The sequence below is a fragment of the Canis lupus genome, chromosome 13 (genome assembly GCF_003254725.2).
Source record: "Canis lupus dingo isolate Sandy chromosome 13, ASM325472v2, whole genome shotgun sequence".
Taxonomy (NCBI): Eukaryota; Metazoa; Chordata; class Mammalia; order Carnivora; family Canidae; genus Canis; species Canis lupus.
Window position 1 is genome coordinate 23,301,084 of NC_064255.1, and position 21,693 is coordinate 23,322,776.

Sequence of the window (21,693 nt, forward strand, 5' to 3'; positions counted from 1 at the left end):
ACTGAGGATGAAATGAGATTGACTCATTCATGTGTCTTCAAATAGTTATGTATCAGTAGAAACGGCACTAGAAGCGTACAGGCTAAAACATGAAGGTTCCTGATGTGAAGGAGAGTGTGCAGTCCAAAGTGTGTGACATTAGTGAAGGTATGCAATAAGGTATGCAAATGCATTAATAACAGAGTTACAATAAAGTTGTTTTGCAGTAGTTTAACTCTGTTCATGCTTGATTGCCCAGTAAACAGACAGACTAGCTTATGCTAGGGGTGCCAGCAAAGGAAGGCTTCTACCAAAATAGAAAAATTCCATTTTGATGAACTATTAACATTTTTCAATCAGAAGATTTAGAAAGATGCTAATTTGCTTTCTTTGGATTGGGGTTGTTTTTATTTTATATGTGTATGGAGGCAGGGGAGCAACAGTATTTTTGTGTTGTTTTTAATATCACTGGTTTTCAGTGATTTGATTGTGATGTGCCTTTGTGCGATTTTGTCTATGCCACCCAGTGTTCTTTAAGCTTTATGAATTTGTGGGCTTACAGGTTTGATCAAATTTAGAAAAATTTCTGCCACTTTTTCTTTTTTTTCTTTTTTTGTAATTTATTTTGAGAAAACGCATGCAAGCGGGGAAGGGACAGAGGGCGAGGCAATCTCAAGCAGACTCCACACTGAGTGTGGAGCCTAATTTGGGGCTTGATCCCACAACCCTAAGGTCATGACTTGAGCTGAAATTGAGAGTTGGATCCTCAACTGACTGAGCCACGCAGGCGCCCCTGCCACTATTTCTTCAGATAGTTTTTAAGTCCCTCCCCTCCTCTCTTCTTCTGGGACTCCAATTATATGTATATTGGACAGCTTGATCATGTCTCGTAAATCACTGAGGCTTGGTTGATTTTTTTTCATGTCTTATTTTCTGCCTGGCTTCAATTTTAATACTGTTTGTTGCCGTGTCTTCAGGTTCATTGATCTTGTCTTGTTAATTCTGTGAAATGAATTTTAAATTCAGATACTAGATTTTTCAGCTCTAGACATAAAAAGTTTAAATGGAATCTTCTATTTCTCTCCATTATGTTCATGTTTTTCTCTATATTCTTGAGTATATGGAGCGTATTCATAATAGCTGTTTTAACATCCTGATCTGCTAATTCTGTCATTTCTGTCTGTTGCTGCTTCTTCACGTGGACATTGTGTGTATTATGTTGTTGAGTGCCTTTTTTTTTTTTTAATTTATTCATGAGAGAGACGGAGACATAGGCAGAGGGAGAAGCAGGCTTCTTTTGGGGAGTCTGATGCGGGACTTGATCCCCGGACCCTGCGATCACAACCTGCGCTGAAGGCAGACGCTCAACCACTGAGCCACCCAGGTGCCCTGAGTGTTTAGATTTGGTGTCTTCCAATAAAGAATTATGGCATTTGTTTTGGCAGGCATCAAAATAATTTGTGGATTAGGCTAATCCTTTCCAGGCTCGCTGTTAAACTGTGTTAGTGAGGGTCAAGTTCAGTATCGATTTATTTTAGGGCCAATTTAGCCTTTTTACAAAGTTTGGCCTTTCTGCATCTCTGTTGATTGCCCAGAGAGTTTGCTGAGATAGCTCCACTCTGCTGGATGGAATCGGAAGGTCTTCCAGTGCTGTGTGAATTCTGGGAATGATCACTTTACAGCTTCCACCAGTTGTTCCTCAGCAGTTTAGGACTTGGGGGAGCTCTGCAGATTTTTAGAGGACTCTCTGCATATCTCCTTCCTGGTGCTCTGTCTTAAAAACTCCTGTAATCTTAGCTTCCCTGAACTCCAGTCTCTGCCTCGTGGGTCCTTCAAGACTTTCATTCTCTGCTTGGATTCCTCCTCCATTGTGCACAGAGGCAGGCAATTGCAGGACTTACCTAACTTGTTTTTCCCTTTCTGCAGGACTCATGGTTCTGCTCTTGCCTATTGTCTCACTGTCTGAAAGCAGCTGTCTCATTTATTTTGTCTGGCTTTCTAGTCGTCACTGCAGGAGGGCCAGTTCCATACCAGTTGTTCATTCATGGCCAACAGCAGAAGTCACCCATAATTTTTAGTGGGTCACCTCTCAAGGTCTTAACCCTTCCTGGCCTGATCTGCAGTCTATTATTTTTATCTTTGGCTTTGGTAGGTGACCTGGAGAAAAATCATAATAGGATCTTAAGCCATAAGAGAGAAGAGCTGGAACATAAACTAGTTGATTATGTTGTTGGACAGCAGTGAATGGATTGGGAGAAATTAAAGTGCCGAAGAGCACGTGGGAAAGGCCTGAATCATCTTCATAGCAGAAATATTCCCTTTTCCTTTTGGCCTTATAGGATTACCACCCTTTCTGTTTACCTTTTGGGTTATCCAGTTTCATCACAAATTAAAATGAGCTTTGTTTAAAAGAGATGGTAGTGATCACTTAGGTATTACTTTCTCACTTTGTACTGCATTTCTCTTGTTGCTACATTATTAAATTGGTGGTAAAGGGGATGCTTGTTCCCTAGAACTTGGAAGGATGTGCATTGTTTTGTTTACTGGTGGTTGCATATTCCTGTACCAGGTTGCTGTCTCTATTCAACTTCCAGCTCATTTGAAGTGATCACCTTTCCCTGCTTTCCCTGGGGCTGCTCTTACTGAGTTATGTTACGGTATGTAGTGTCTAGGCAATTAGACTTTTACTGCTACCATGTCTATTTTTTTTTTCTCTAAATGTGTTGGTATTCTGGGAATACTTTCTTGTTTACCTAATTGGAGAATGAAATTTATTACCTTAGATTTTTCAGGGGCTTATTTTTCAGATTTTTATTTAAAAAATTTTTTTTAAAGATTTTATTTATTCATGAGAGATACAGAGAGACTGAGGCAGAGACATAGGCAGAGGGAGAAACAGGCTCCCTGTGGGGAGCCTGATGTGGGACTCGATCCCGGGACCATAACCTGAACCAAAGGCAGATACTCAACCACTGAGCCACCCATGCGTCCCATTTTTCAGATTTTTAAATTTATTATATACTTTTGTGCTTTCTGAGGTGGAAGTACTGACTTATTTTACCATAACTGTTGTTGTGATTATCATCTTTAGGCAATTAAATTTTCATAAGCCCTTTAAGTTTAAATAAAATTGAGGAATGGCCGTGTTCTAAAACATTAATGAACCTCAGGTTGTGGCCTCTCCTTATGCCTCTGTGCCAGTAAAGGAAAGGTTTGAAAATAAGAGTTTTGTTAGAAACTCATCCTATTAAGGGCAGTTGTTCTTAAAATGTTAAAATTAAATAGTTGGTCTCTGTATATTAAAGTAATATTTTAAAAGTACAAAATCAAAACTAATCAATAGAGCTAGTGTTTGAACTTCCTTTATATATTTAGGCCACCTGCATTCATGCCTGTAATGTTACTTATCGTAGTAGAGGCTTGGGTTTGCAAGGCTAGCTTTTCAGAGTTGATTTTCTCCTTCCTACACGATAGGTTTACAGTTTGAGCCACAGAGTAAGGGATGACACTTAATTGTGATGGTGTGGACCAGTGGCCCTACTAGTCTTTTGATCCAGTTTTTGTTTTAACTTCAAATATGTAACCCTTTAATTTTGAGTAAATAGATACCTACTAAAATTCAGAGGTCTTTTTTTTTTTCTTTCAAAGAAGGGCATACTATAAGACTGAATTTAAAGAAATGCAGACTTGTAGATAAATTATGGGGCTGCTCTTACTGAACCCTAGGAGTTTTAAGTTGCTATTAGATAAACAAGTTCTCCTCTAAGACCTAAATAGAAAATAAACAATTTAGCAAGGCCTCATCAGATCTGCTTTTCTCCTGATTATAAGTGCACAAGGCACATATATACAGTGGACTTTTCTGTGGCGTCTTTCATCATTAGGGTAGACGACTCTTAACTTACAAAATCATCAATATTCAGTGACTCAGTCAGTTAAGTGTCTGACTCTTGATCTCATCTCAGGTCATGATCTTTGGGGTCCTGGGATAGAGTCCCATGTCAGCTCTGTGCTGAGTGGGAAGTCTGCTTGAGGATTATCTCTCTGTCTCCCTCTGCCCCTGCCCCAGCTCATGCACACACTTGCACACTCCTTTTCTATCAAATAAATAATTTTTTTAAAAAAGCCATATCTTTAAAAATCACCAATATTTTACCTCCTTGGCTTTTCATGTGTTCCCAGATGAACCCTACCCCCACTTAAGATATAGTAACATGCCATATCCTGATGTCCTGAAACAGTTGGTGTCTTTTCTTTGTTTTGTGGGGTGTTTTTTGCATTTATATCATATTTTGCTTTGTTAATATGTCTGATCTTCCCTTTGAACCTGGTCTCCTAGGGACAGAGACTTCAGGATGCTCATCTGACGTTTTCAGAGGTTTGATGTCTTGTCAGGTGTTGAATGTATATAAATTAGTTAATAAGTGTCTTTGAAGACTCTTCTCCAATACAGATATTTGGATCCACTCTGTAGAAAATTAAATTGTTTTCCAAAATTCGAAATTGATCACTTCTGTTAATTTGTAGGCCTAATTTTTTTTTTAGGACTTTGCATTTAATTTCTGTGTAAGAGCTAATTAATCCAATGGTTCTCAAACCTGAGAGTGCATCGGAACCACTTGGAGGTCTTGTTGAAACAAGATTGTGGGACCCCCTCCCCCCCACCACCAGCGTTTCAGTTGGTCTGTTGAGCCCAAGAATTTGCATTTCTAACAAGTTACCAGGTGATGCTGATGTTGCTGCAGGTCCACTAGAACCAGACTTTGAGAACCTTGGTCTAATCCTCATTTTCCTATTCAGCAGGAAACATACACCGCTAGGTGGCACCAGAATACTCCTTATGAGGCAACCATCAACCTTAGCCCTCTCTGTTGAATGCAGAGTTCAGAATTGTGCAAAAGGAACAATCACTAAATTGTTGGAATTTTGTAGCCTAGAGCCCGAGTTATTCTGTATATCTAAAAAAACAAACATATGTTGACTGTATCAGGACAGAGAAACTATAGGACTATTAAGGTTACATTTTAAGGTGAACTCTTCCGGTAATGAGAAATAATCAACCCCGTGTTTCCATTACCTTCGTTTTCAATTATGTGAGTTACTCATTTCCTTCCTTCCTTCCTTCCTTCCTTCCTTCCTTCCTTCCTTCCTTCCTTCCTTCCTTCCTTCCTTCCTTCTTTCTTTCTTTTTTTAAGATTTTACTTATTTATTTATGAGAGACAGAGAGACGGAGGCAGAGGGAGAGGCAGGCTCTGCAGGGAGCCTGTTGTGGGGCTCCATCCCAGGACCCCAGGATCGGGGCCTGAGCCAAAGGCAGACGCTTAACCACTGAGCCACCCAGGTGTCAGGTTACTCATTTTCATTTACTAGTGGTAGATGTTGATCCTGTCACAAGATAGAAATATATACTGCAGCTTTATTATTTATTATTCTAAGATAGTGGATCTTGATTTTGTTGTTGATTACATTTGAAAACCACTCTAAGAAGGTTTACACATTTTCTTCACATAAATAGGTCAGTTTGTCCTACTAGAGAGCTAATTGTGTTTGGGACAGTTATAGGGGGTTAAAAGGTAGGAAATGTGCTTTTCTTTCCTATCGGCTTCCTCAGGCAGAAAGTTGAGAGGTTTCCTTTTTAAGAGCTGAGGAGAGGAAACTTTGGGCAATTGTTTGCCTTGCCTTACCTCTTGTGGCCCTGCGTTCTCACCCCATAAATTTCCAACCATCCCAACACCTCCAGATTTTCTTTACTCCATTGACTGTAACAACCTGAAAGTTGGCATGGTTTCTCCACATGATGGAATGTGTTGGAAATGATTGCTTGCTCTGCTCTCTTGTTTGCTAAGCTCTCCTATTCACAATGGGATGTCACTTTCTGAAATAGTAAATGAGTCATATTTTAGTTTTTAAACAATATAGTATCTGAATACTGACTTCTAGACTCTTGAGAATAATCTTTCTGTTGATTATCATTTTTGTTTTTTTTTTAATCTCGAGCAAAGATGAGTTAGGTTTTAGTGACCAGTGTATGAAAATGACTAATACAGAAGAAAACTGAGTTGGAATCACTTGATCAGAATTAAAAATTAGACTAGCATTTTATGATGTATCTTTGATCATTGGAAAGAATTAAGGCTAGTTTAATATTAGGCAGAGATGACAACTCAAGGCAAAAGTACAGCAGATTTTAGGATCGATTTTTAAAACATCAGTTTCCTTTTTAGAAAATAAACTTTTGTCGGTAGCAAGCAGAAAGGAGCTTTTATTAGGTTGGTTATTAACAGTTGAAATCAATTTGATTATTTTAGAGAGGATTATTTATCATTCAGACCTATATCTCCTCTCTGTACTTTACAGCTAAAGTTATATATTTGTGTTTTACATAAATGTGAAGTTTGCCACACTGTCCCATAAAAATACAATGTGAATTGCATGTGAAATTTAAATTTTTCTATTATCCTCATAAAAGATAGAATTTACTGTTAGTAATATTTTATTTAATTCTGTATGTCTAAAATATTATTTCAACATGTAATCAGTATAAAAATTGAGTTCGTTTTTACATTTTTATTTTTGTACACAAGTTCAGAATCCTTCAGTTCATCTCATTCTGGCAACCAGCCGTGTTTCATAGCCACATGTGGCAGATGGCTGCTGTAATAGGCAGCAGCAGGTATCCGAGGAGAGCAAGAATCTGTAAGGGTAGTTACATCAACTAGTTTTGCAGCTTTTTAGTAGTTTTGGGAACTATTCAAATCAAACCAGTTGGTAAAACGAGGTAATACCATTTACTGATTTTGTGTGTGCCTGCTTGTCGCTCCTCTACCACTGGTATGATTGGTATTTTAAGTTCTTCCCCAGATTGTTTAACCAGCTTAAAATTGCTTACTTCTGGAGATCCTATTAATATTTGATGCTGTTTGAAATGTCATATGCTGATTTGACTCCATTCCTACAGTACTTTGATATTTTGTAGCTAATGTGGTAAATTAGTTTCTTATGGTATTGGGCAAGCCAGAAAGGTCAAGCCTCTTAACTGCAGCAGCCAGAATCCTTTAGTTGCTGTAAACAATTAGGCCTGTCAGCAATTGACCTTGGAAATGCTAATTTGCTTGTCCCTGGGTGCTGCTTCCAGAGACAGGCTTTCTCTTAGTTCTCTTAGGAGATGGGAGTTAAAAACTCAAGTTTGGAGAAGTACTAAAGCACTGGGCTAGCTCCACCCACGCCTGCTTTTTTTTTTTTTTTTTTTAAGATTTTATTTATTTATTCACAAAAGACACAGAGAGAGAGAAAGGCAGTGACACAGGCCGAAGAGGGAGAGGCAGGCTCCATGCAGGGAGCCCTATGTGGGACTCGATCCCGGGACTCCACACCTACTTTTTGCTTGGTATTGACCAAGTTCCTTGCAAGAATTTCTTTGAAGACCTTGTAGAATTACGTCTAGACTGACATTGAGAGGGAGCTTCATTGACTTGACTGCCCTTTCCCTTCATTCTATGGCACCATTTGCCATAATAATGGTTGATTAAGAATGATTCCGTCACTGTTTCATTATATTTCTGAAGTTTATTGAAAAAGGACCTGGGAGGCATCTTTTATCAACCCCTTTGGTTTTGTATTTATTACTGCTCTTGTAGTGTCAGATCCAGAAGAAGGTAGCTGAAAAGTAAAGAGAAACAAATGTTAGTTGGAAAAGTTATACCCAGTGAGAAGTTATAGGCAGTAGTCAGTAGATAGAGGAGGTGGAGAGAAAATATTTGTAAAATCTAGAGTTACTGTCTTTAAACTGGTGGTGGCAGCAGTGGTGGGTTTTACTTTAAGACAAAGATTTAGGTTTCCTTTTCTTGGGGCAGTGCTCAGGCGAAGTGATTTTTCTCCCTCTCCTGTACAATGCTGATTCAAAACAGTTACTTGAGTTTGGTTGGTTTTCACTTTTTTTAGCTTAATTGTTAGCACTTTATGTTGATCAATCACCAATTATTTATTGGCTCATGCCCTTAAGAAGCTAATAATTGAATTAGCAGATAAGACAAATACATGTAAGGATAAGGAGAGCTTCATAGTAGTAAATGATTTGTTCGCAATGAGATTATGAGCGTATCTGTCCCAGTCATGACTTTTTACATTATGACCTAGCAGTCTGATTTTATATCCAGTAGGCATATGTCTTTCGTAGACTGTACTTATTAGGCAACTTAATAATAGTGGACACAGTGCTTTTTGTGGACCAGCTGTGTTCTACATGCCTTATGGGTGTTCATTCATCTAATCTTTACAACAATGCTATAGGGTAGGTAGGTAACATAATTCATGACTGTTTAACATATGTGTACACTGAGCCTTGAGGTTGACCAAGGACTATGTACCGTTCTCTGAAAGGGTTAATTTATCACAACAACCTATTTCAGATTGGGAATAACACATTTTAATTATTTCTTTCATATTCTCAATCCGTTGTTGCTTTTTTTTCTTTTAAAGATTTTATTATTTATTCATGAGAGAGGGAGAGAGGCAGAGACGTAGGCAGAGACACAGGCAGAGGGAGAAGCAAGCTCCATGCAGGGAGCCCGATGTGGGACTTGATCCCGGGTGTCCAGGATCACGCCCGAAGGTGGCGCTAAACCACTGAGCCACCCCAGCTGCCCTCAATCCATTCCTATGTGACTTACCCCTTCACAATTGCAGGAAGCTTTGAGATAAGTCCTCTTATCTACTCAAGTATTGCAGATGCCTGTGCTCGTTGTAGAGACAGGCCCTATTTTACTGGGCTGTGTCACCATTGTACCTGAAGATGAGAGTTTTCATTAAAACAATTTGGAGAGTCCATTCTGTGCTAATTCTCATTATTGACTTACAAGGTTCTCTTACTGAGCTTACTAAAAAAAGTTTTTCCTAGGACTGTATTTATAAATCTTGATGACAATGGATTGTCTCTAGATCATCCTTGTTTGATCATGTCTCGAGCCATGACCAAACCATCTGGCATTTACTCTCTGCAAATAGTAGCTATTAATTTCTATGCCCATTTTAAACCATAGAGCATAGTTTACAAGAATGTTCATGATGTCACTGGCTACACCCCTCTTCGTATTCGGTCTGTGCCAGAGACTGACTGGATTTAGTTCCACGAGTATGCTCTGTCAAGCCTCCTTGCTAGCCAAGCCTCCTTGTGTTCACATGACTTCCTCTCCCTGTTGACTGCTTAGAGGGCATCTATTCGTCTTTCAAGGGCAAGCTTAAGTATTCTCATTTTTCTGCAGATATTCTCCTACCCAGGCCAAACTGATCTCTTTGGTTTCTCTGTGTTGGCCAAGCATTCATCCATCAAAACAATAGAGCTCTTCTTTGCATTTAATTATTTATAAAGTCTATACTCCTACCACTAGATATGGGAATTTGAAAAAGTCAGTTAAGAACATCCTGTTTCCTAATCAAGTTATGGCTTTCTGTCTGTGTTGCAGCTACCCAGTTCTGCCATAAACAATAATAAATGAACAGATGTTGACCAGTAGCAGGCTATACTTTACTGACTGACCCCTGGTCTAGACAACAGTCAATTTGTGATAGTCTCTTTTCATATATATGAGGTGAAAAATGAGTTAAATTTTACACAATCAGGGGATCCCTGGGTAGCTCGGCGGTTTGGCACCCTGTGGCCCAGGGTGTGGTCCTGGAGTCCCGGGATCGAGTCCCGAGTCGGGCTCCTGGCATGGAGGCTGCTTCTCCCTCTGCCTGTGTCTCTGCCTCTCTCTCTCTCTCTCTCTCTCTCTCTCTGTCTATTATGAATAAATAAATAAATAAATCTTAATTTTTTTTTTTTTTTTTTTTTTTACACAATCAAAACGAAGAAGTGAGACCTGAAAAGGCATTGTGGAGAAAACAGCAGAAATGTTCTTGCAAGTAACTTTTTTTTTTTTTCTTGGCTAATTCATTAAATCACTGGTAGGAAGTAATTTCTAATTTCACATAAAAGCATAATGTGAGCCTTGATAGCTTCAATATCAAGGTACTATATATATGTGTATGTATATATACATGTATATTCTGTATATATACATATATATCATGTGAAAAATCTACTTGTAAAGGTTTTCAAATCTTGTATGTCCATATCAAAGTGCATGTACTTAATTATATTTTAATTTTCTCCTTTCCAAGGGCCATTTGTTTTGTTTTAAAGTTCCATAGATATTTACTAAGTACCTGTTATCTGACAAACACTATGCTAGAAATACAAAGATAGGAAGATACCCCTCAACAGATTTCTAGATCTTGTTACAGATATTTTCTTTCTTAGTAATCCCATGAAAATGAAGTCAACATGTGACAGATGAGAGAGCTGAAGCTCAGGGCGGGTTAAGAGATGTGCCTGAAGTCACAAAGTTTAGTTTGGCTAGATGGTACTCAAATCCAAGACAGCTTCTGTTATGTGTGCGTTCGCCTGCACACACACACCTACACACTGTCATTCTTGTGTATGCCCTCATGTCCTCAGCCAGTCCTAATTGCCTTTATATCTATAGTTATTAGGTTTGGTGCCATAAATAAAGAATCCCTCATTATAAGATACAGTTAAACTGTAGTGAAATTTATTTCAGTAACTTAGGGTTTATCACCTTAAATTCACCTTAATGGAATTTTACTCATTCTAGCTTAGTTTTCTTTTTCATCCTTCCTAGTTAATCACCCCTCTGATCTCCATTAGCTTTTTTGTCCTTTTGTTTGGTGACTTTTTAAAAATAACAGCTTTATTGAGATACAATTCAGGTACAACATAGTTCAAGCATTTAAAGTGTGTAACTTAGTGGTTTTTAATATATTCACAGATACTTTAATTTTAGAACATTTTCATCAACTCTAAAAAAAGGAACTCTAGTACCTTTTACTGTCACCTATCTCTGTCTCCCCATTCTCCTCAGCCCTAAAAAGCCACTAATCTTTCTTCCTCAGACCTGCCTATTCTGGATACTTAAAGTAAATGTAATCATATATTACATGGCCTTAGGGATTGGCTTCCATCACTTAACATGATGTTTTCAAGGTTCATCCATGTTCTAGTATGTATCAATACTTCATCCCTTTTTGCATTCATCCACTGATGAACATTGGATGATTATTATTAATAATTATCTGGATATTGTTAAGAAATCCTGCAAAGATTTGTCTATAAGTTGGTATCTCATTGTGGGTTTGATTTGCATTTCCCTGGTGACTAATGATGTGAAGCATCTTTTGAACTTACTGGCCACTTGTATGTTTCTTTGGAGAAATGTCTATTCAGATTCAGTGCCCACCTTTTTTTTTTTTTTTTCAGGGCCCATTTTCAAATTGAGTTATTTCTGTTTATATTTTTGAGTTATAAGTGTTCTTAATATGTTCTAGATACAAATTCATTATCAAAAACATGATTTGCAAATTTTTTCTTCATTATTTGGGTCATCTTTTTATTTTCTTGGTAGTGTTCTTTGAAGCATAGATGTTTTTAATTTTTATGAAGTCCCAATTGTCTACTTTTTCTTCTGTTGCTTGTGCTTTTGGTGTCAAACCTAAGGACCCATTTCTGAATCAAAGGTCATGCAAATTTATCCCTATTTTCTTTTCTAAGAATTTTATAAGTTAGCTGTCACATTTGGATCCATTCTGAGTTAATCTGTAGTTTGAATTAAGGGTCCAGTTTCATTCTTTTGCATATGGCTATCCAGTTGTCCCAGCACCATTCTTTCCCCAGAGATCTTGATACTTTGATCTTTTACCCAATGATCTTGGTACTGGCTGGCAAATCAGTAGACCATAGACACAGTTTATTTTGGGTTCTCAGTTCTGTTCCATTGATGAAATTCTATCTACCTAGCTTTATGCCAGTACCACCCTGTTTTCTTGCTTTGGAGTTAGTTTTGAAATTAGAAAGTGTAGTCCTCAAATTTTGTTCTTCTTTTTAAAGATTGTTTTGGGTATTTGGGATCTCTTGTAATTCTGTGTGAATTTTAAGATCAGCATGACAGTTTCTACAAAGAAGCCAGCTGGGATTCTCATAGGGTTGCATGAATTATAGATTAATTTAGAGAGTGTTACTATCTTAACGATATTAACAGATCTTTTGATCCATGACCATAGAAATTTTTTAACATTTATTTAGATCTTGAATTTCTTTCAAGATCTGATCAAAACAGTGTTTTCAGAGTATTAATTTTATACTTCTTTATTAATTTCAAAACATTTCGGTTTTTTGATGCTATTATAAATAATTGTTTTCTTAGTTTTTTTAGATTGTTTATTGCAATTAAATACACTTGATTTTTATCTGTTGATCTTGCATCTTCCAGCCTTGCTGAACTCTCTTAATAATGCTTAAAATTTCTTTAGTAGATTCCTTAGGATTTCCTATATACAAGATCATGCCATCTGTGGGTAGACATAGGTTTATTTCTTTCTTTCCAATCTATTTGCCTTTTGTTTATTTTTCTTGCATAATTACCCTGGCTAGAACCTGCAGTATGATGTTAAGTAGAAGTGGCAAGAACGGACATCTTTATCTTGTTCCTGATCTTAGGGCAAAAGCATCCTGTCTTTTCATCAAGCATAGCATTTGCCAGAGAAAGCTCTTCCTCCTGCAGTTTCCATCTAGCACCCTCTATGGGGAAAGCTTAACATTATGCTGACTGTAAGAAGAAATGCTTAAAGCAATTTCATCCATTATCACAGAGTATGTATCAAAAAATGAATTTTGACCTGAAAGGCAATAAATTGATTAACTGGCACAGCACAGAAATAAGCAAGTGAAATAAAGTTTTAAAGGTGCTGTGAAAGAAACCTGTTTCAGGAAACAATGGGGTGAGGGCACCATGGAGGTAATAGTCCATACTAGCTGAGGACTTTTAGGAGAAATTTCATACAGGAGATGTTGACAAAAAGATGAGTAAGTATTTCCTGTGGAGTGGGAGAGGGTATTTCTGAGGGAAGCAAACATGAGAAGAGGTGTGAAGAGCATGGTGTGAAGATCTGTAAAGCCTCTGAGGTTTTACCTCCCTTTCAAGCTAACAAGATAGTCTACCACAGTTTCATGGATGCTGGCAGAAGACAGGAGACTCCCAGATCATAGACAAAGGTCTTTCTTACTTGTTGGTACACATCAAGTGGTGGAAATATTGTGTTTCCATAGGTTTGCCTTGCTAACTCCCAAGTCCTTACAGGGTTGATATGGAAGGGTCCAGGGTGATCCTGTAGTCTGTGTCATGACTGAGGACCCTTGAGCTCCAGGAACCCAGAGTTTTATAATGGGCAATAAACATCCCCAACTTTTGGCCCTAGAGGAAGACATTATCTTTAATACACATCCCTCTGCTCTGGAGGAATACACTGACTCAGTCTTCTAAAGCTTTGTGCATGATACAGATATCTTGAAAAGATAGTCTAGAACAAAAGGGTAACGAGTTAGTGTCTCTGCTTGCAAGACACACAGATGTGATGAGACCCCTAAAGAGTTGATTCCCAACACCTGACAGATTCAGGGAGCTGCCAGGGCTTTAGGTGGAAGATCAGCTTTGATTTGGGCCTTTCTAGTATTTTCAGCACCACTTATGGCTCAGCACTTAGTCCAGCACTGTGTAGTACATCTCTCAATGTAGCAAAGCTGTGGTTGCTGCTGGGTTCCCTTCTTCTTTCCCTTTTTGGGCCAAATTAGGGCAGCACAGTGCTTTGGTTGGCCAGCCAGAGTAACTTAGGACTTTAAGAACCAGTTCTGGAATCAAGTAACCTGGGTTCAAACCCAGCTCTGGCAGTTATTAGCCTTGTGACTTTAAGTAAGTTTTGGTTTCTTCACTTGTAAAACGGGGATAGTATTGTAAAATAGCAACTGGTATCTGATGAATATTTAACTATGTGCCTGCATACACGTGTTTCTCACTTTCACCTTATTTAAGGTTGACATAAGAGTTAATACATATAAAACGCTCTCCGCTATGCTTACTTAGCACATAGTAGTCACATTTTATTGCTCAGTTATTTTGCTTTTGTTAATAATTGGGCCTCTTGCAGGTGAGAGACAGATCCTTAAGAGCTCTTGGTGTAGATTTAGTACTATACAAAATTAGAATCGTACAGATAGCCATGAGTTAAAAATGCAAGTTCTGCTTTCTACTAGCTGTGTTGGTTTGAACCAATTACTTTAGATCTTCAGCTTCCTTTTCACTGCATGTAAAATATGGACAGTGTCTTCTTTTCGTGGTTGTTCCTATTTTGAAACACTTTATGTGCTTTGTTTACCTTGGCTGGTCAGCCTGTAAACTCTTGCTTTGGTAATAAAGAGAATTAGTGGAAAACCACCTTAAAGTGTATGCCTCAAGGTTAGGATGGGGAATGGCACTGACAGTGTGTGGAGTGAGTGCTGTGTGTGTGTGTATGTGTGTGTGTGTGTGTGTGTGTGTAGGGAAGGGTGGGCATTACCTCCCTAATAGGAAAATGACATTTCTGATAGGTTTAAGAAGCAGAAATAAGTTCTAGTTTTAGAAAATTAGTATAGGATTTAATTTCAAGCGAAAAGGATCAGAGTTCCTATGGGGCAGTCTAAAATAGACATTTTAACTAGTTAACAAAGAGAGATTATGTAATGTGTTACATAGAAGATGCAGTTTTTGTCAGTGTTCTCTATTCTCTTGAAATAGAGTCTTCCAGAGTTTCTTGGTAGTTCTGGAATTTCTCAAATTTGAAAGAATTACCCTGTATCTGCCTTTTCTTTGTTCTCTCAATGCTGATAAGCTTATGAGAGTGTCTGGATCTTGACCGGAACTTAATAATAATGAAATTGGTAGTGTTGTTATCTGCAACTTGTTTTAAATTTTATAATTTCTGGAGTACACTGTGCACCTGTGTTTAGATACTTAATAATTGCGAAGCAGAAAACAAATAGTTGTTCCTGTAAGAAACCCTGCTGGCTTCACACATCACATCCTTGTAATACCTAGAAACCTCTTGGACCCAAATCATATGAGACATGACCATGCAGGGTCTAAGAGGTATCTCAAATGCTCAACTATGCAGTAGTTTCTTTCCTTTTCCTCTTTTAGTTTTTGGTTAACTAATCATATGTTCCAGTAATTTACTTTTCACTCAGATGTTTAACAAATATTTGCATATTCACTCCAAGAATATTGATTTTGCTTCTCATCCTTACCACTCTTGGCCATATTATCAGTGGGGAAACCTGTCAGAATATGAGCATAATTCTTTACATAATCTGCCCCTCACATTTTAATATAGTTACAACACAAGGAGACCAAGTGACTGCTATGTGAACAGAGATTTTAACCTACTTTTGTTCTGTATTTATTTAATGGTTTTGGTTGAGCCTAGTTGTGTCCTTGGGAATAGATTTCTCAAAAGAACCTTGAGGAGATATATTTGCTAAAATTTGATACCATCTTTTAGAGTTTAACAGGTGACTTCTTTTTTTCATCAAGAACACATTTTAAATCTAGATTTGAAAAAGAAAAATGAAGTTTAAAATATAGGATGGGTGTGCATTACAGGTATTGCATATTTCTCATGTGCAGTAGTAACTGTTCTCCAGTGATGCCACCTTGTAAGTCCTCCCATCACAGTATTTGCATGGTGTTCCTCACATCAAGATATGGAGCTTATTGGGGTAATTTGTTAAGTACCAATAGATGAAATTGGTACCAGGAATGAGATTTCAACCCATAATGACATGTGCTCATATTGCTGTGAAACAGACTGTCTTAACCTAACACTTAATGTGTTTGAAAGCCACAAACTTTTTTTTTAAGGTTCCATGATTCTCAGTGGGTTGACTGAACTGGGCTGAGAGGCTCTTCCATTCCCAAGTCATATAGTTAAGATGGTGGCCACTTATTTAGAGGTATTGCCTGGGTTGAAACTTGCAGGGTAGCTCACTTACATCGTTGGCAATTGATGCTGACTATTGACTGGATACTCAACTGGAGTTGTCGATCAGAGCCTGAGAAGTCTCTCCATGTGGTTTGGGTTTCTCCCAGCATAGTAGCTGTTTTAAAAGGAAGGAAGCGGAAGCTGCCAGATCTGTTAAAACCTGGGCTCTCAAGTTCCCAGAAGATCACTTCCAGTGTTCAGTTTTTTAAATCCATCACAGGGCTATTCTTTATCATGGATAAAGAAAATAGAGTCTATCTCTCACGGAGGAAGTAGCATTCACATAGGGATCAAAGAATTAATACCACCTGAACTTGTTATTGGAAATACAGCAGTGACTAAAATAGACATGGCCACTGGGTACTGAACAGAGCCTGGAGAGAATTAAGAAAGTATCAGAATGGGGTGAGCTCTCATAAGTCAAATTAATGAATTTGGACTTTAGGGCAGTAAGAAGCTATTAAAAAGTTTTAAAAATAGGAATAAGATCATTTATATTTTGCATTAATTCTGTGGATATAATATGGAGAATGGCTTCATAGGAACAAGTGTGGAAGTAGGCCACCCAATTGGGAGGCCGTTGCACTCCATCCTCTGGCATTAGATAATAGTGACTTGGGCTTGGACTAGGAAGGTGAACTGGGTGATTAGTAGTAGACTTTTTTTTTTTTTTAAGATTTTATTATCAGAGAGAGTGTGTTAGTGCATGTGTACACATGCAAGTAGGAGGAAGGTACAGAGGGAGAGGAAGAGAGAGAATCTCAAGCAGACTCAGTGCTAAGTACAGAGCTCAACAGGGACTTGATCTCAGGACTCTGAGATCATGACCTAAGCTGAAATCAAGAATCAAATGCTTAACTGACTGAGCCACCCAGGCACCTCAAGAAATAGATTCTTAAGAGACAATAGAGAAATAATTAATGCAGCTTGATGATTTATTGAGTATGAAAATTGAGAGAAAGGAAGAAATCAGTGATGTTATTCAAGTTTCTGTCTTATGCATCCATATTAATAGAGACCTTGCACTGTCCACCAATCCATTCACTTACTCTTTGGACGCCAGTTACATATAAGACAGTTTCAGAATTATTAACGTGTACCCGCATGACAAAAAGCTTCATCAGCTAGTATGCAGTGCCTAGGTACAGGTCTTTAGCCTTTAGTCTTACAGTTTTCACTCAAAACATTGTTTAAGATTACTTAGGTCTGTTCCCCCTCTCTCTGCAATGAGGTCAACTCAAACATTTGTAATAAGGCTATATTTCTTTGTTATAGTCTGCATTCTGTCCTCCATCCCTGATCCCTGATTGTTGCTTTGTTCTTACTGCTTTATATACATTAACATTTTTGCGAGTTAAATTTACATGTTTTTTTTTTCAGACTTTATTGATTTAGAGAGAGAATGTGTGAATGAGAGCACAAATAGTAGGGAGGGTCAGAGGGAGAGGGAGAAGCAGACTCCCTGCTGAGCAGGGAGCCCGATGCAATGCAGGGCTCAATCCTGGGACCCTGAGATCGTTACCTAAGCCAAAGGCAGATGCTTAACCAACTGAGCCACCCAGGTGCCCCTGTATGGGTTTTGACACTGTGTAATCTCTCTTTGAAAATGTGCCCTATAATGAGAATAGGCTGTGATGTCTGCTGGTGGCAGTGTTGGAAGTGTAACACTGTGCTGAGACCAGGACTATGAATGAAGCCATGATCAGGTTTATAGCTCAGCAATCAGGGTTCATGAATCTTCTGTTTTTAAAGGTCAAGAATAGCCCTTGTATCAGGAACTTTCATTAGTCATGGGTTTGTTGGGGTTTAGAGGAGTAGTAGATCTTATAGGTGCAATAGGTAGCCACAGTGAGTTCTGAAATGGAAAAAAATGCTTAGAGATTGTAGGAACTTGAAGGAAGAGATTCCTTCTCTTTGAAACTCCTGCAGAAATGTTTCTTAAACTGCAGCCCTCCCTCAACAACCTGCCTTAGAAACATCTGGGAGGTTTATTTAAAAATTGCAGACTTGGAGCTTCTGGAAGCAGAGCCCAAGAATCAGCATTTTAAACAAATCTCCTAAGCAGTTCTTGGTACATTCAGAAGTCCGAGAACCCTTGCCTCTATAATGAATGGTGAGATGACTTGCACCAACCAGGTGGATCCTTGTGTATTTATTAAATTGAATTGCACTTTTGTTCTGATAACTTCTGATTAGAGGGCTGACTTAGCAAGTAATACTAATAAAAATCCTAATGCCTACTGAGTGTGTATTCTGTGCTAAGTGCTCTTTGTCGATTAGCTCAATTAATTTGTGTGAAAGAGATACTATTATCATTTTCTCTTAACAAAAGATTGATGTAAAAAAAAGTAAAATTGAGAAAGTTTAGATAACTCGCCCAAGATCACAAAGGTTCTTCAATGGTAGGTGCAGGATTCAAAGCCAGGCATTCTGCCTCCAAAGTCCATGTTATTTATGACATTGTGAAATCTTTGCCGTTGGGGGTTCATACTGTGTATCCCCATAGTCTCAGATAAATAAACCAATCTTAGGGATAAGAGACTTGAAATCACACTAACTTTGCAGTGCTTTCACAACTTAAAGTTTGTGTGTGTTCATATTTTACTGTATTCAGCTCTCTAAGGAGTAGTAATAGTATAGTGATGATGTTCTTGAGTCCTACAGAGAGGCATGTTTCTTAAGACAATTTTAAATGATTAAAAACAAGTACAACATTTAAAGAAGGTTTGCCTATGTCACATTAATGAAAAACTACAGTACCCTAGAGCATAAGGGTAAGAGCACAGATTTTTAAAAAAAATTTTTATTTATTTATTCATGAGAGCCAGAGAGAGAGAGGCAGAGACATAGGCAGAGGGAGAAGCAGGCTCCATGCAGGGAGCTTGATGTGGGGCTCGATCCCAGGACTCCAGGATCACGTCCTGGGCTGAAGGCAGATGCGCAACTGCTGAGCCACCCAGGGATCCCTAAGAGCACAGATTTATAGACCTTTAAACTTGAAATGGCCTATTCAGGTCATCTACTCCAGCTCCCTCCTACAAATAAGGGAACTGAGCCCCAGAAAACTCTAAATCTCTGAGCAATATCGTCAGCCCCAGATGTCCTGATTTGGTCCAAACCATTTCCGCTTTCATTCTGCTTCTATCTTAGGTCTCTTTATGAAACAATTAAAATTTATAACTGGAGTGATTTTAAAAATCCATTCCATTTCGATGAACCTAATTAAAAGTTGTACAGATATTCACTGGAGGATGACAATTTGTAGCTGAAATTAGAAGCAAATCTATTCTGGTAAATTTGGAAGGAATGTTGGGTGCAGTTGCAAAAATAGATGTGAGTAAATGACTTAGGATATTTAAGTGGAAAAGTTTGTTTTAAAACAAAGGCTTTTGTAGAATGCATTATTTATGGGATCTTAGATTTAGTTTTGGTTTTCTAGCTTTTTAAAAGGCCTAAAATAATTCAAGAGTATAAAAATAGGAAAACAGCTGGTTGAGTTCTAGATTCCTTGAAAATGTGGATGTGAAGTAAACGGTTCCTCTTGGTCTTAAAATACTGTGGATTCAGAAAGAATCTCAGAGAAAAGGCAATCTATGATTTAAACTTTAAAACATACATTAAAATAGTGGATCTCCAATTTTACCATGCTTCAGAATCACTTAGAGGACTTGTTAAGATACAGATTGCTGTTAACCACCCCAGAGTTTCGGATCCCATTGTTTGGTGGAGGGCCTGAGAGCTTGCATTTCTAGCAAGTTCCCAGGTGGTGCTAATGTACCTGGTCTGGTGACCACACTTTGAGAACTACTGGATTGGAGAAAACAAATTATAATAAAAAGCAATCATAATTTTGTGAGGTAATTATAGACTAAGAACTGGTTTCTTTGATATCTGCTACATAAAAAATTTCTGTTGACTCATGTTTTCATACTTTATAGTAACAATAAAACCATGATGACACTGAGAGACTTTATGATATTTGAAGTCCCTTCTGAGTCATTATGATAAGATGAAATTATATTAAACGTGGCCTATATACTATGTGGTAGAATGTGCTTTTTTGGTAGTAATAGTTGTCTGGAAATTAGGAATCTGCATCTGGAATACGTTAGGGTAGCCCCCTCCACATCCTCATCACTTGATATGGCAGTCGTCTTTAATAAGTACGCAGTGGTATTATATGGTGTTTTAATTTGCATTTCCCTACTGATCAGTAATGTTAAATACCTTTTTGTCAGCTTATTTGGCATTTACCTCTTTGGTGAAGTATTATTCAAATCTTGTTCCCACTTGTTACAGCATTTTATGATTTTATGATTATTGGATTTTGAGAATACATATATGTATATATTCTGAATACAGTTTTTTGTGAGATTTGGGATTTGTGAGTATTTTCTCCCACTCTGTGCTCTTAACAGATTTGGAGGAACAGAAGTTTTAAATTTTGTTGATATCTAATTTATCAATTTATTGGCTTGTGCTTTTAGTGCTGTATTTAAGAACTCTTTTCTTAACCCAAGATCTCAAAGGTTTTCTACATAATTTTTCCCCTGAAGTTTTATAGTTTTAGGTGTTACATTTAGATTTGTGACCCATTTTGACTAAATGTTTGTGTTTGGCTCAAGATATGGATCAAAGGTGTTCTATTTTGTTCTGCTTATGATAGCCAATTGTACCAGCAACTTGTTGAAAAGACTATTCTTTCTTCACTGAATTGCCTTAGCTCCTTTGTCAAATCAGTTGTCTGTATACATCTATTTGTATTTCTGGACTCTGTTTTGGTCTTTTGATCTGTTTGTCTGTACCCCAACACCACCCTATTTGGATTACTGAAGCTTTATGGTAACTCTTGAAACTGAGTAGTGTTGGGCCTCCAACTTGGTCATTTTCAAGGTTGTTTTGCCTATTCTAAGTCCTTTGCATTTTCCGTATGAATTTTAGAATCTGTGTCAATTCTACAAAAAAAAAAAAAAAGTCAGGTGAGATTTTGATTGGTATTGTGTGCCCTGCAGCCTGCAAACACTCTCAAGACAGTAAGAGGGGGACAGTCACAGGTTTCACCTCATGTTTCCTATCACTCTAGTTCCTCTTCTTGCATGACGTCTAGTGTCTTGCAAACCGTTATTTATTTATTTTCAGTTTGAATATTTTTGTTTCAAGCAGGAGAGTAAATTTGGTCCCTGTTATGCAGTTTTGGCCAGAAGTCGTTTTTGTAGGTTTTTGACAAATAAGAGAGTAGCCTCAGATTTGTTCTTGGGCATTGGTAACAGCATGGAAGAAGCATTGGAGGGAAAAAAGGATGAAAAAGGAAATCACTAAGGAAACAAATCAGTAATTTGAGGAAGAAATAATAAGGATTGAAATTAAGGAGGCTGTGGAAAGGGAGGCAAGGAGAGAATAGTTGACTTGAGTGGGCTGAATTGATGGAACTGGTGAGTTGTTAGATCAGGAAGTTGCTAGGAGGGAGGAGGGGTCTAAGGTGACTTCAGGGTTTGGGTTTTGCATGTGGTTTAGTTCGCTTTGGGTGCTGAGACTGTGTACCTATATGTGGGATGTGATTGATTGGTACCTCCCATTTTATAAATAGTGCCATAGTGTTACAGAACCAGTTAGTTACTCATTGAATATTAATAGTTCTTTATTTCTTACTTTGCACTTCATTATAAGTGTCATCCAGAAACAAATATTAGTGGGGGATAATTCCCATTACCAAAGTAGTTTACTTTCCCCAACAGAGTTCTGTGAGCCATTTCTAGTAGATTTAACTGTTTATGGATCATTATTTCTTTGTTAAAGAAGATACAGGTTTTT

At 37.9% G+C, this 21,693-nt stretch overlaps 1 protein-coding gene across 9 annotated transcripts in view; it reads left to right on the forward strand.

Annotated features, from left to right (window-relative positions):
* Positions 1-21,693, forward strand: part of NSMCE2 (NSE2 (MMS21) homolog, SMC5-SMC6 complex SUMO ligase) — a 213,359-nt gene that overhangs the window by 4,236 nt on the left and 187,430 nt on the right. For 6 of the 9 annotated variants that reach the window (XM_049092716.1, XM_049092720.1, XM_049092721.1 and 3 more), the window contains one exon: positions 9,828-9,875. The exons of 2 other annotated variants lie outside the window; for them this stretch is intronic. In XM_049092716.1, the coding sequence (XP_048948673.1) occupies positions 9,828-9,875 (48 nt within the window). Of the gene's footprint in view, positions 1-9,827; positions 9,880-21,693 lie in introns of all 9 variants that reach the window. One more of the 9 variants, XM_049092722.1, reaches the window with a different exon arrangement.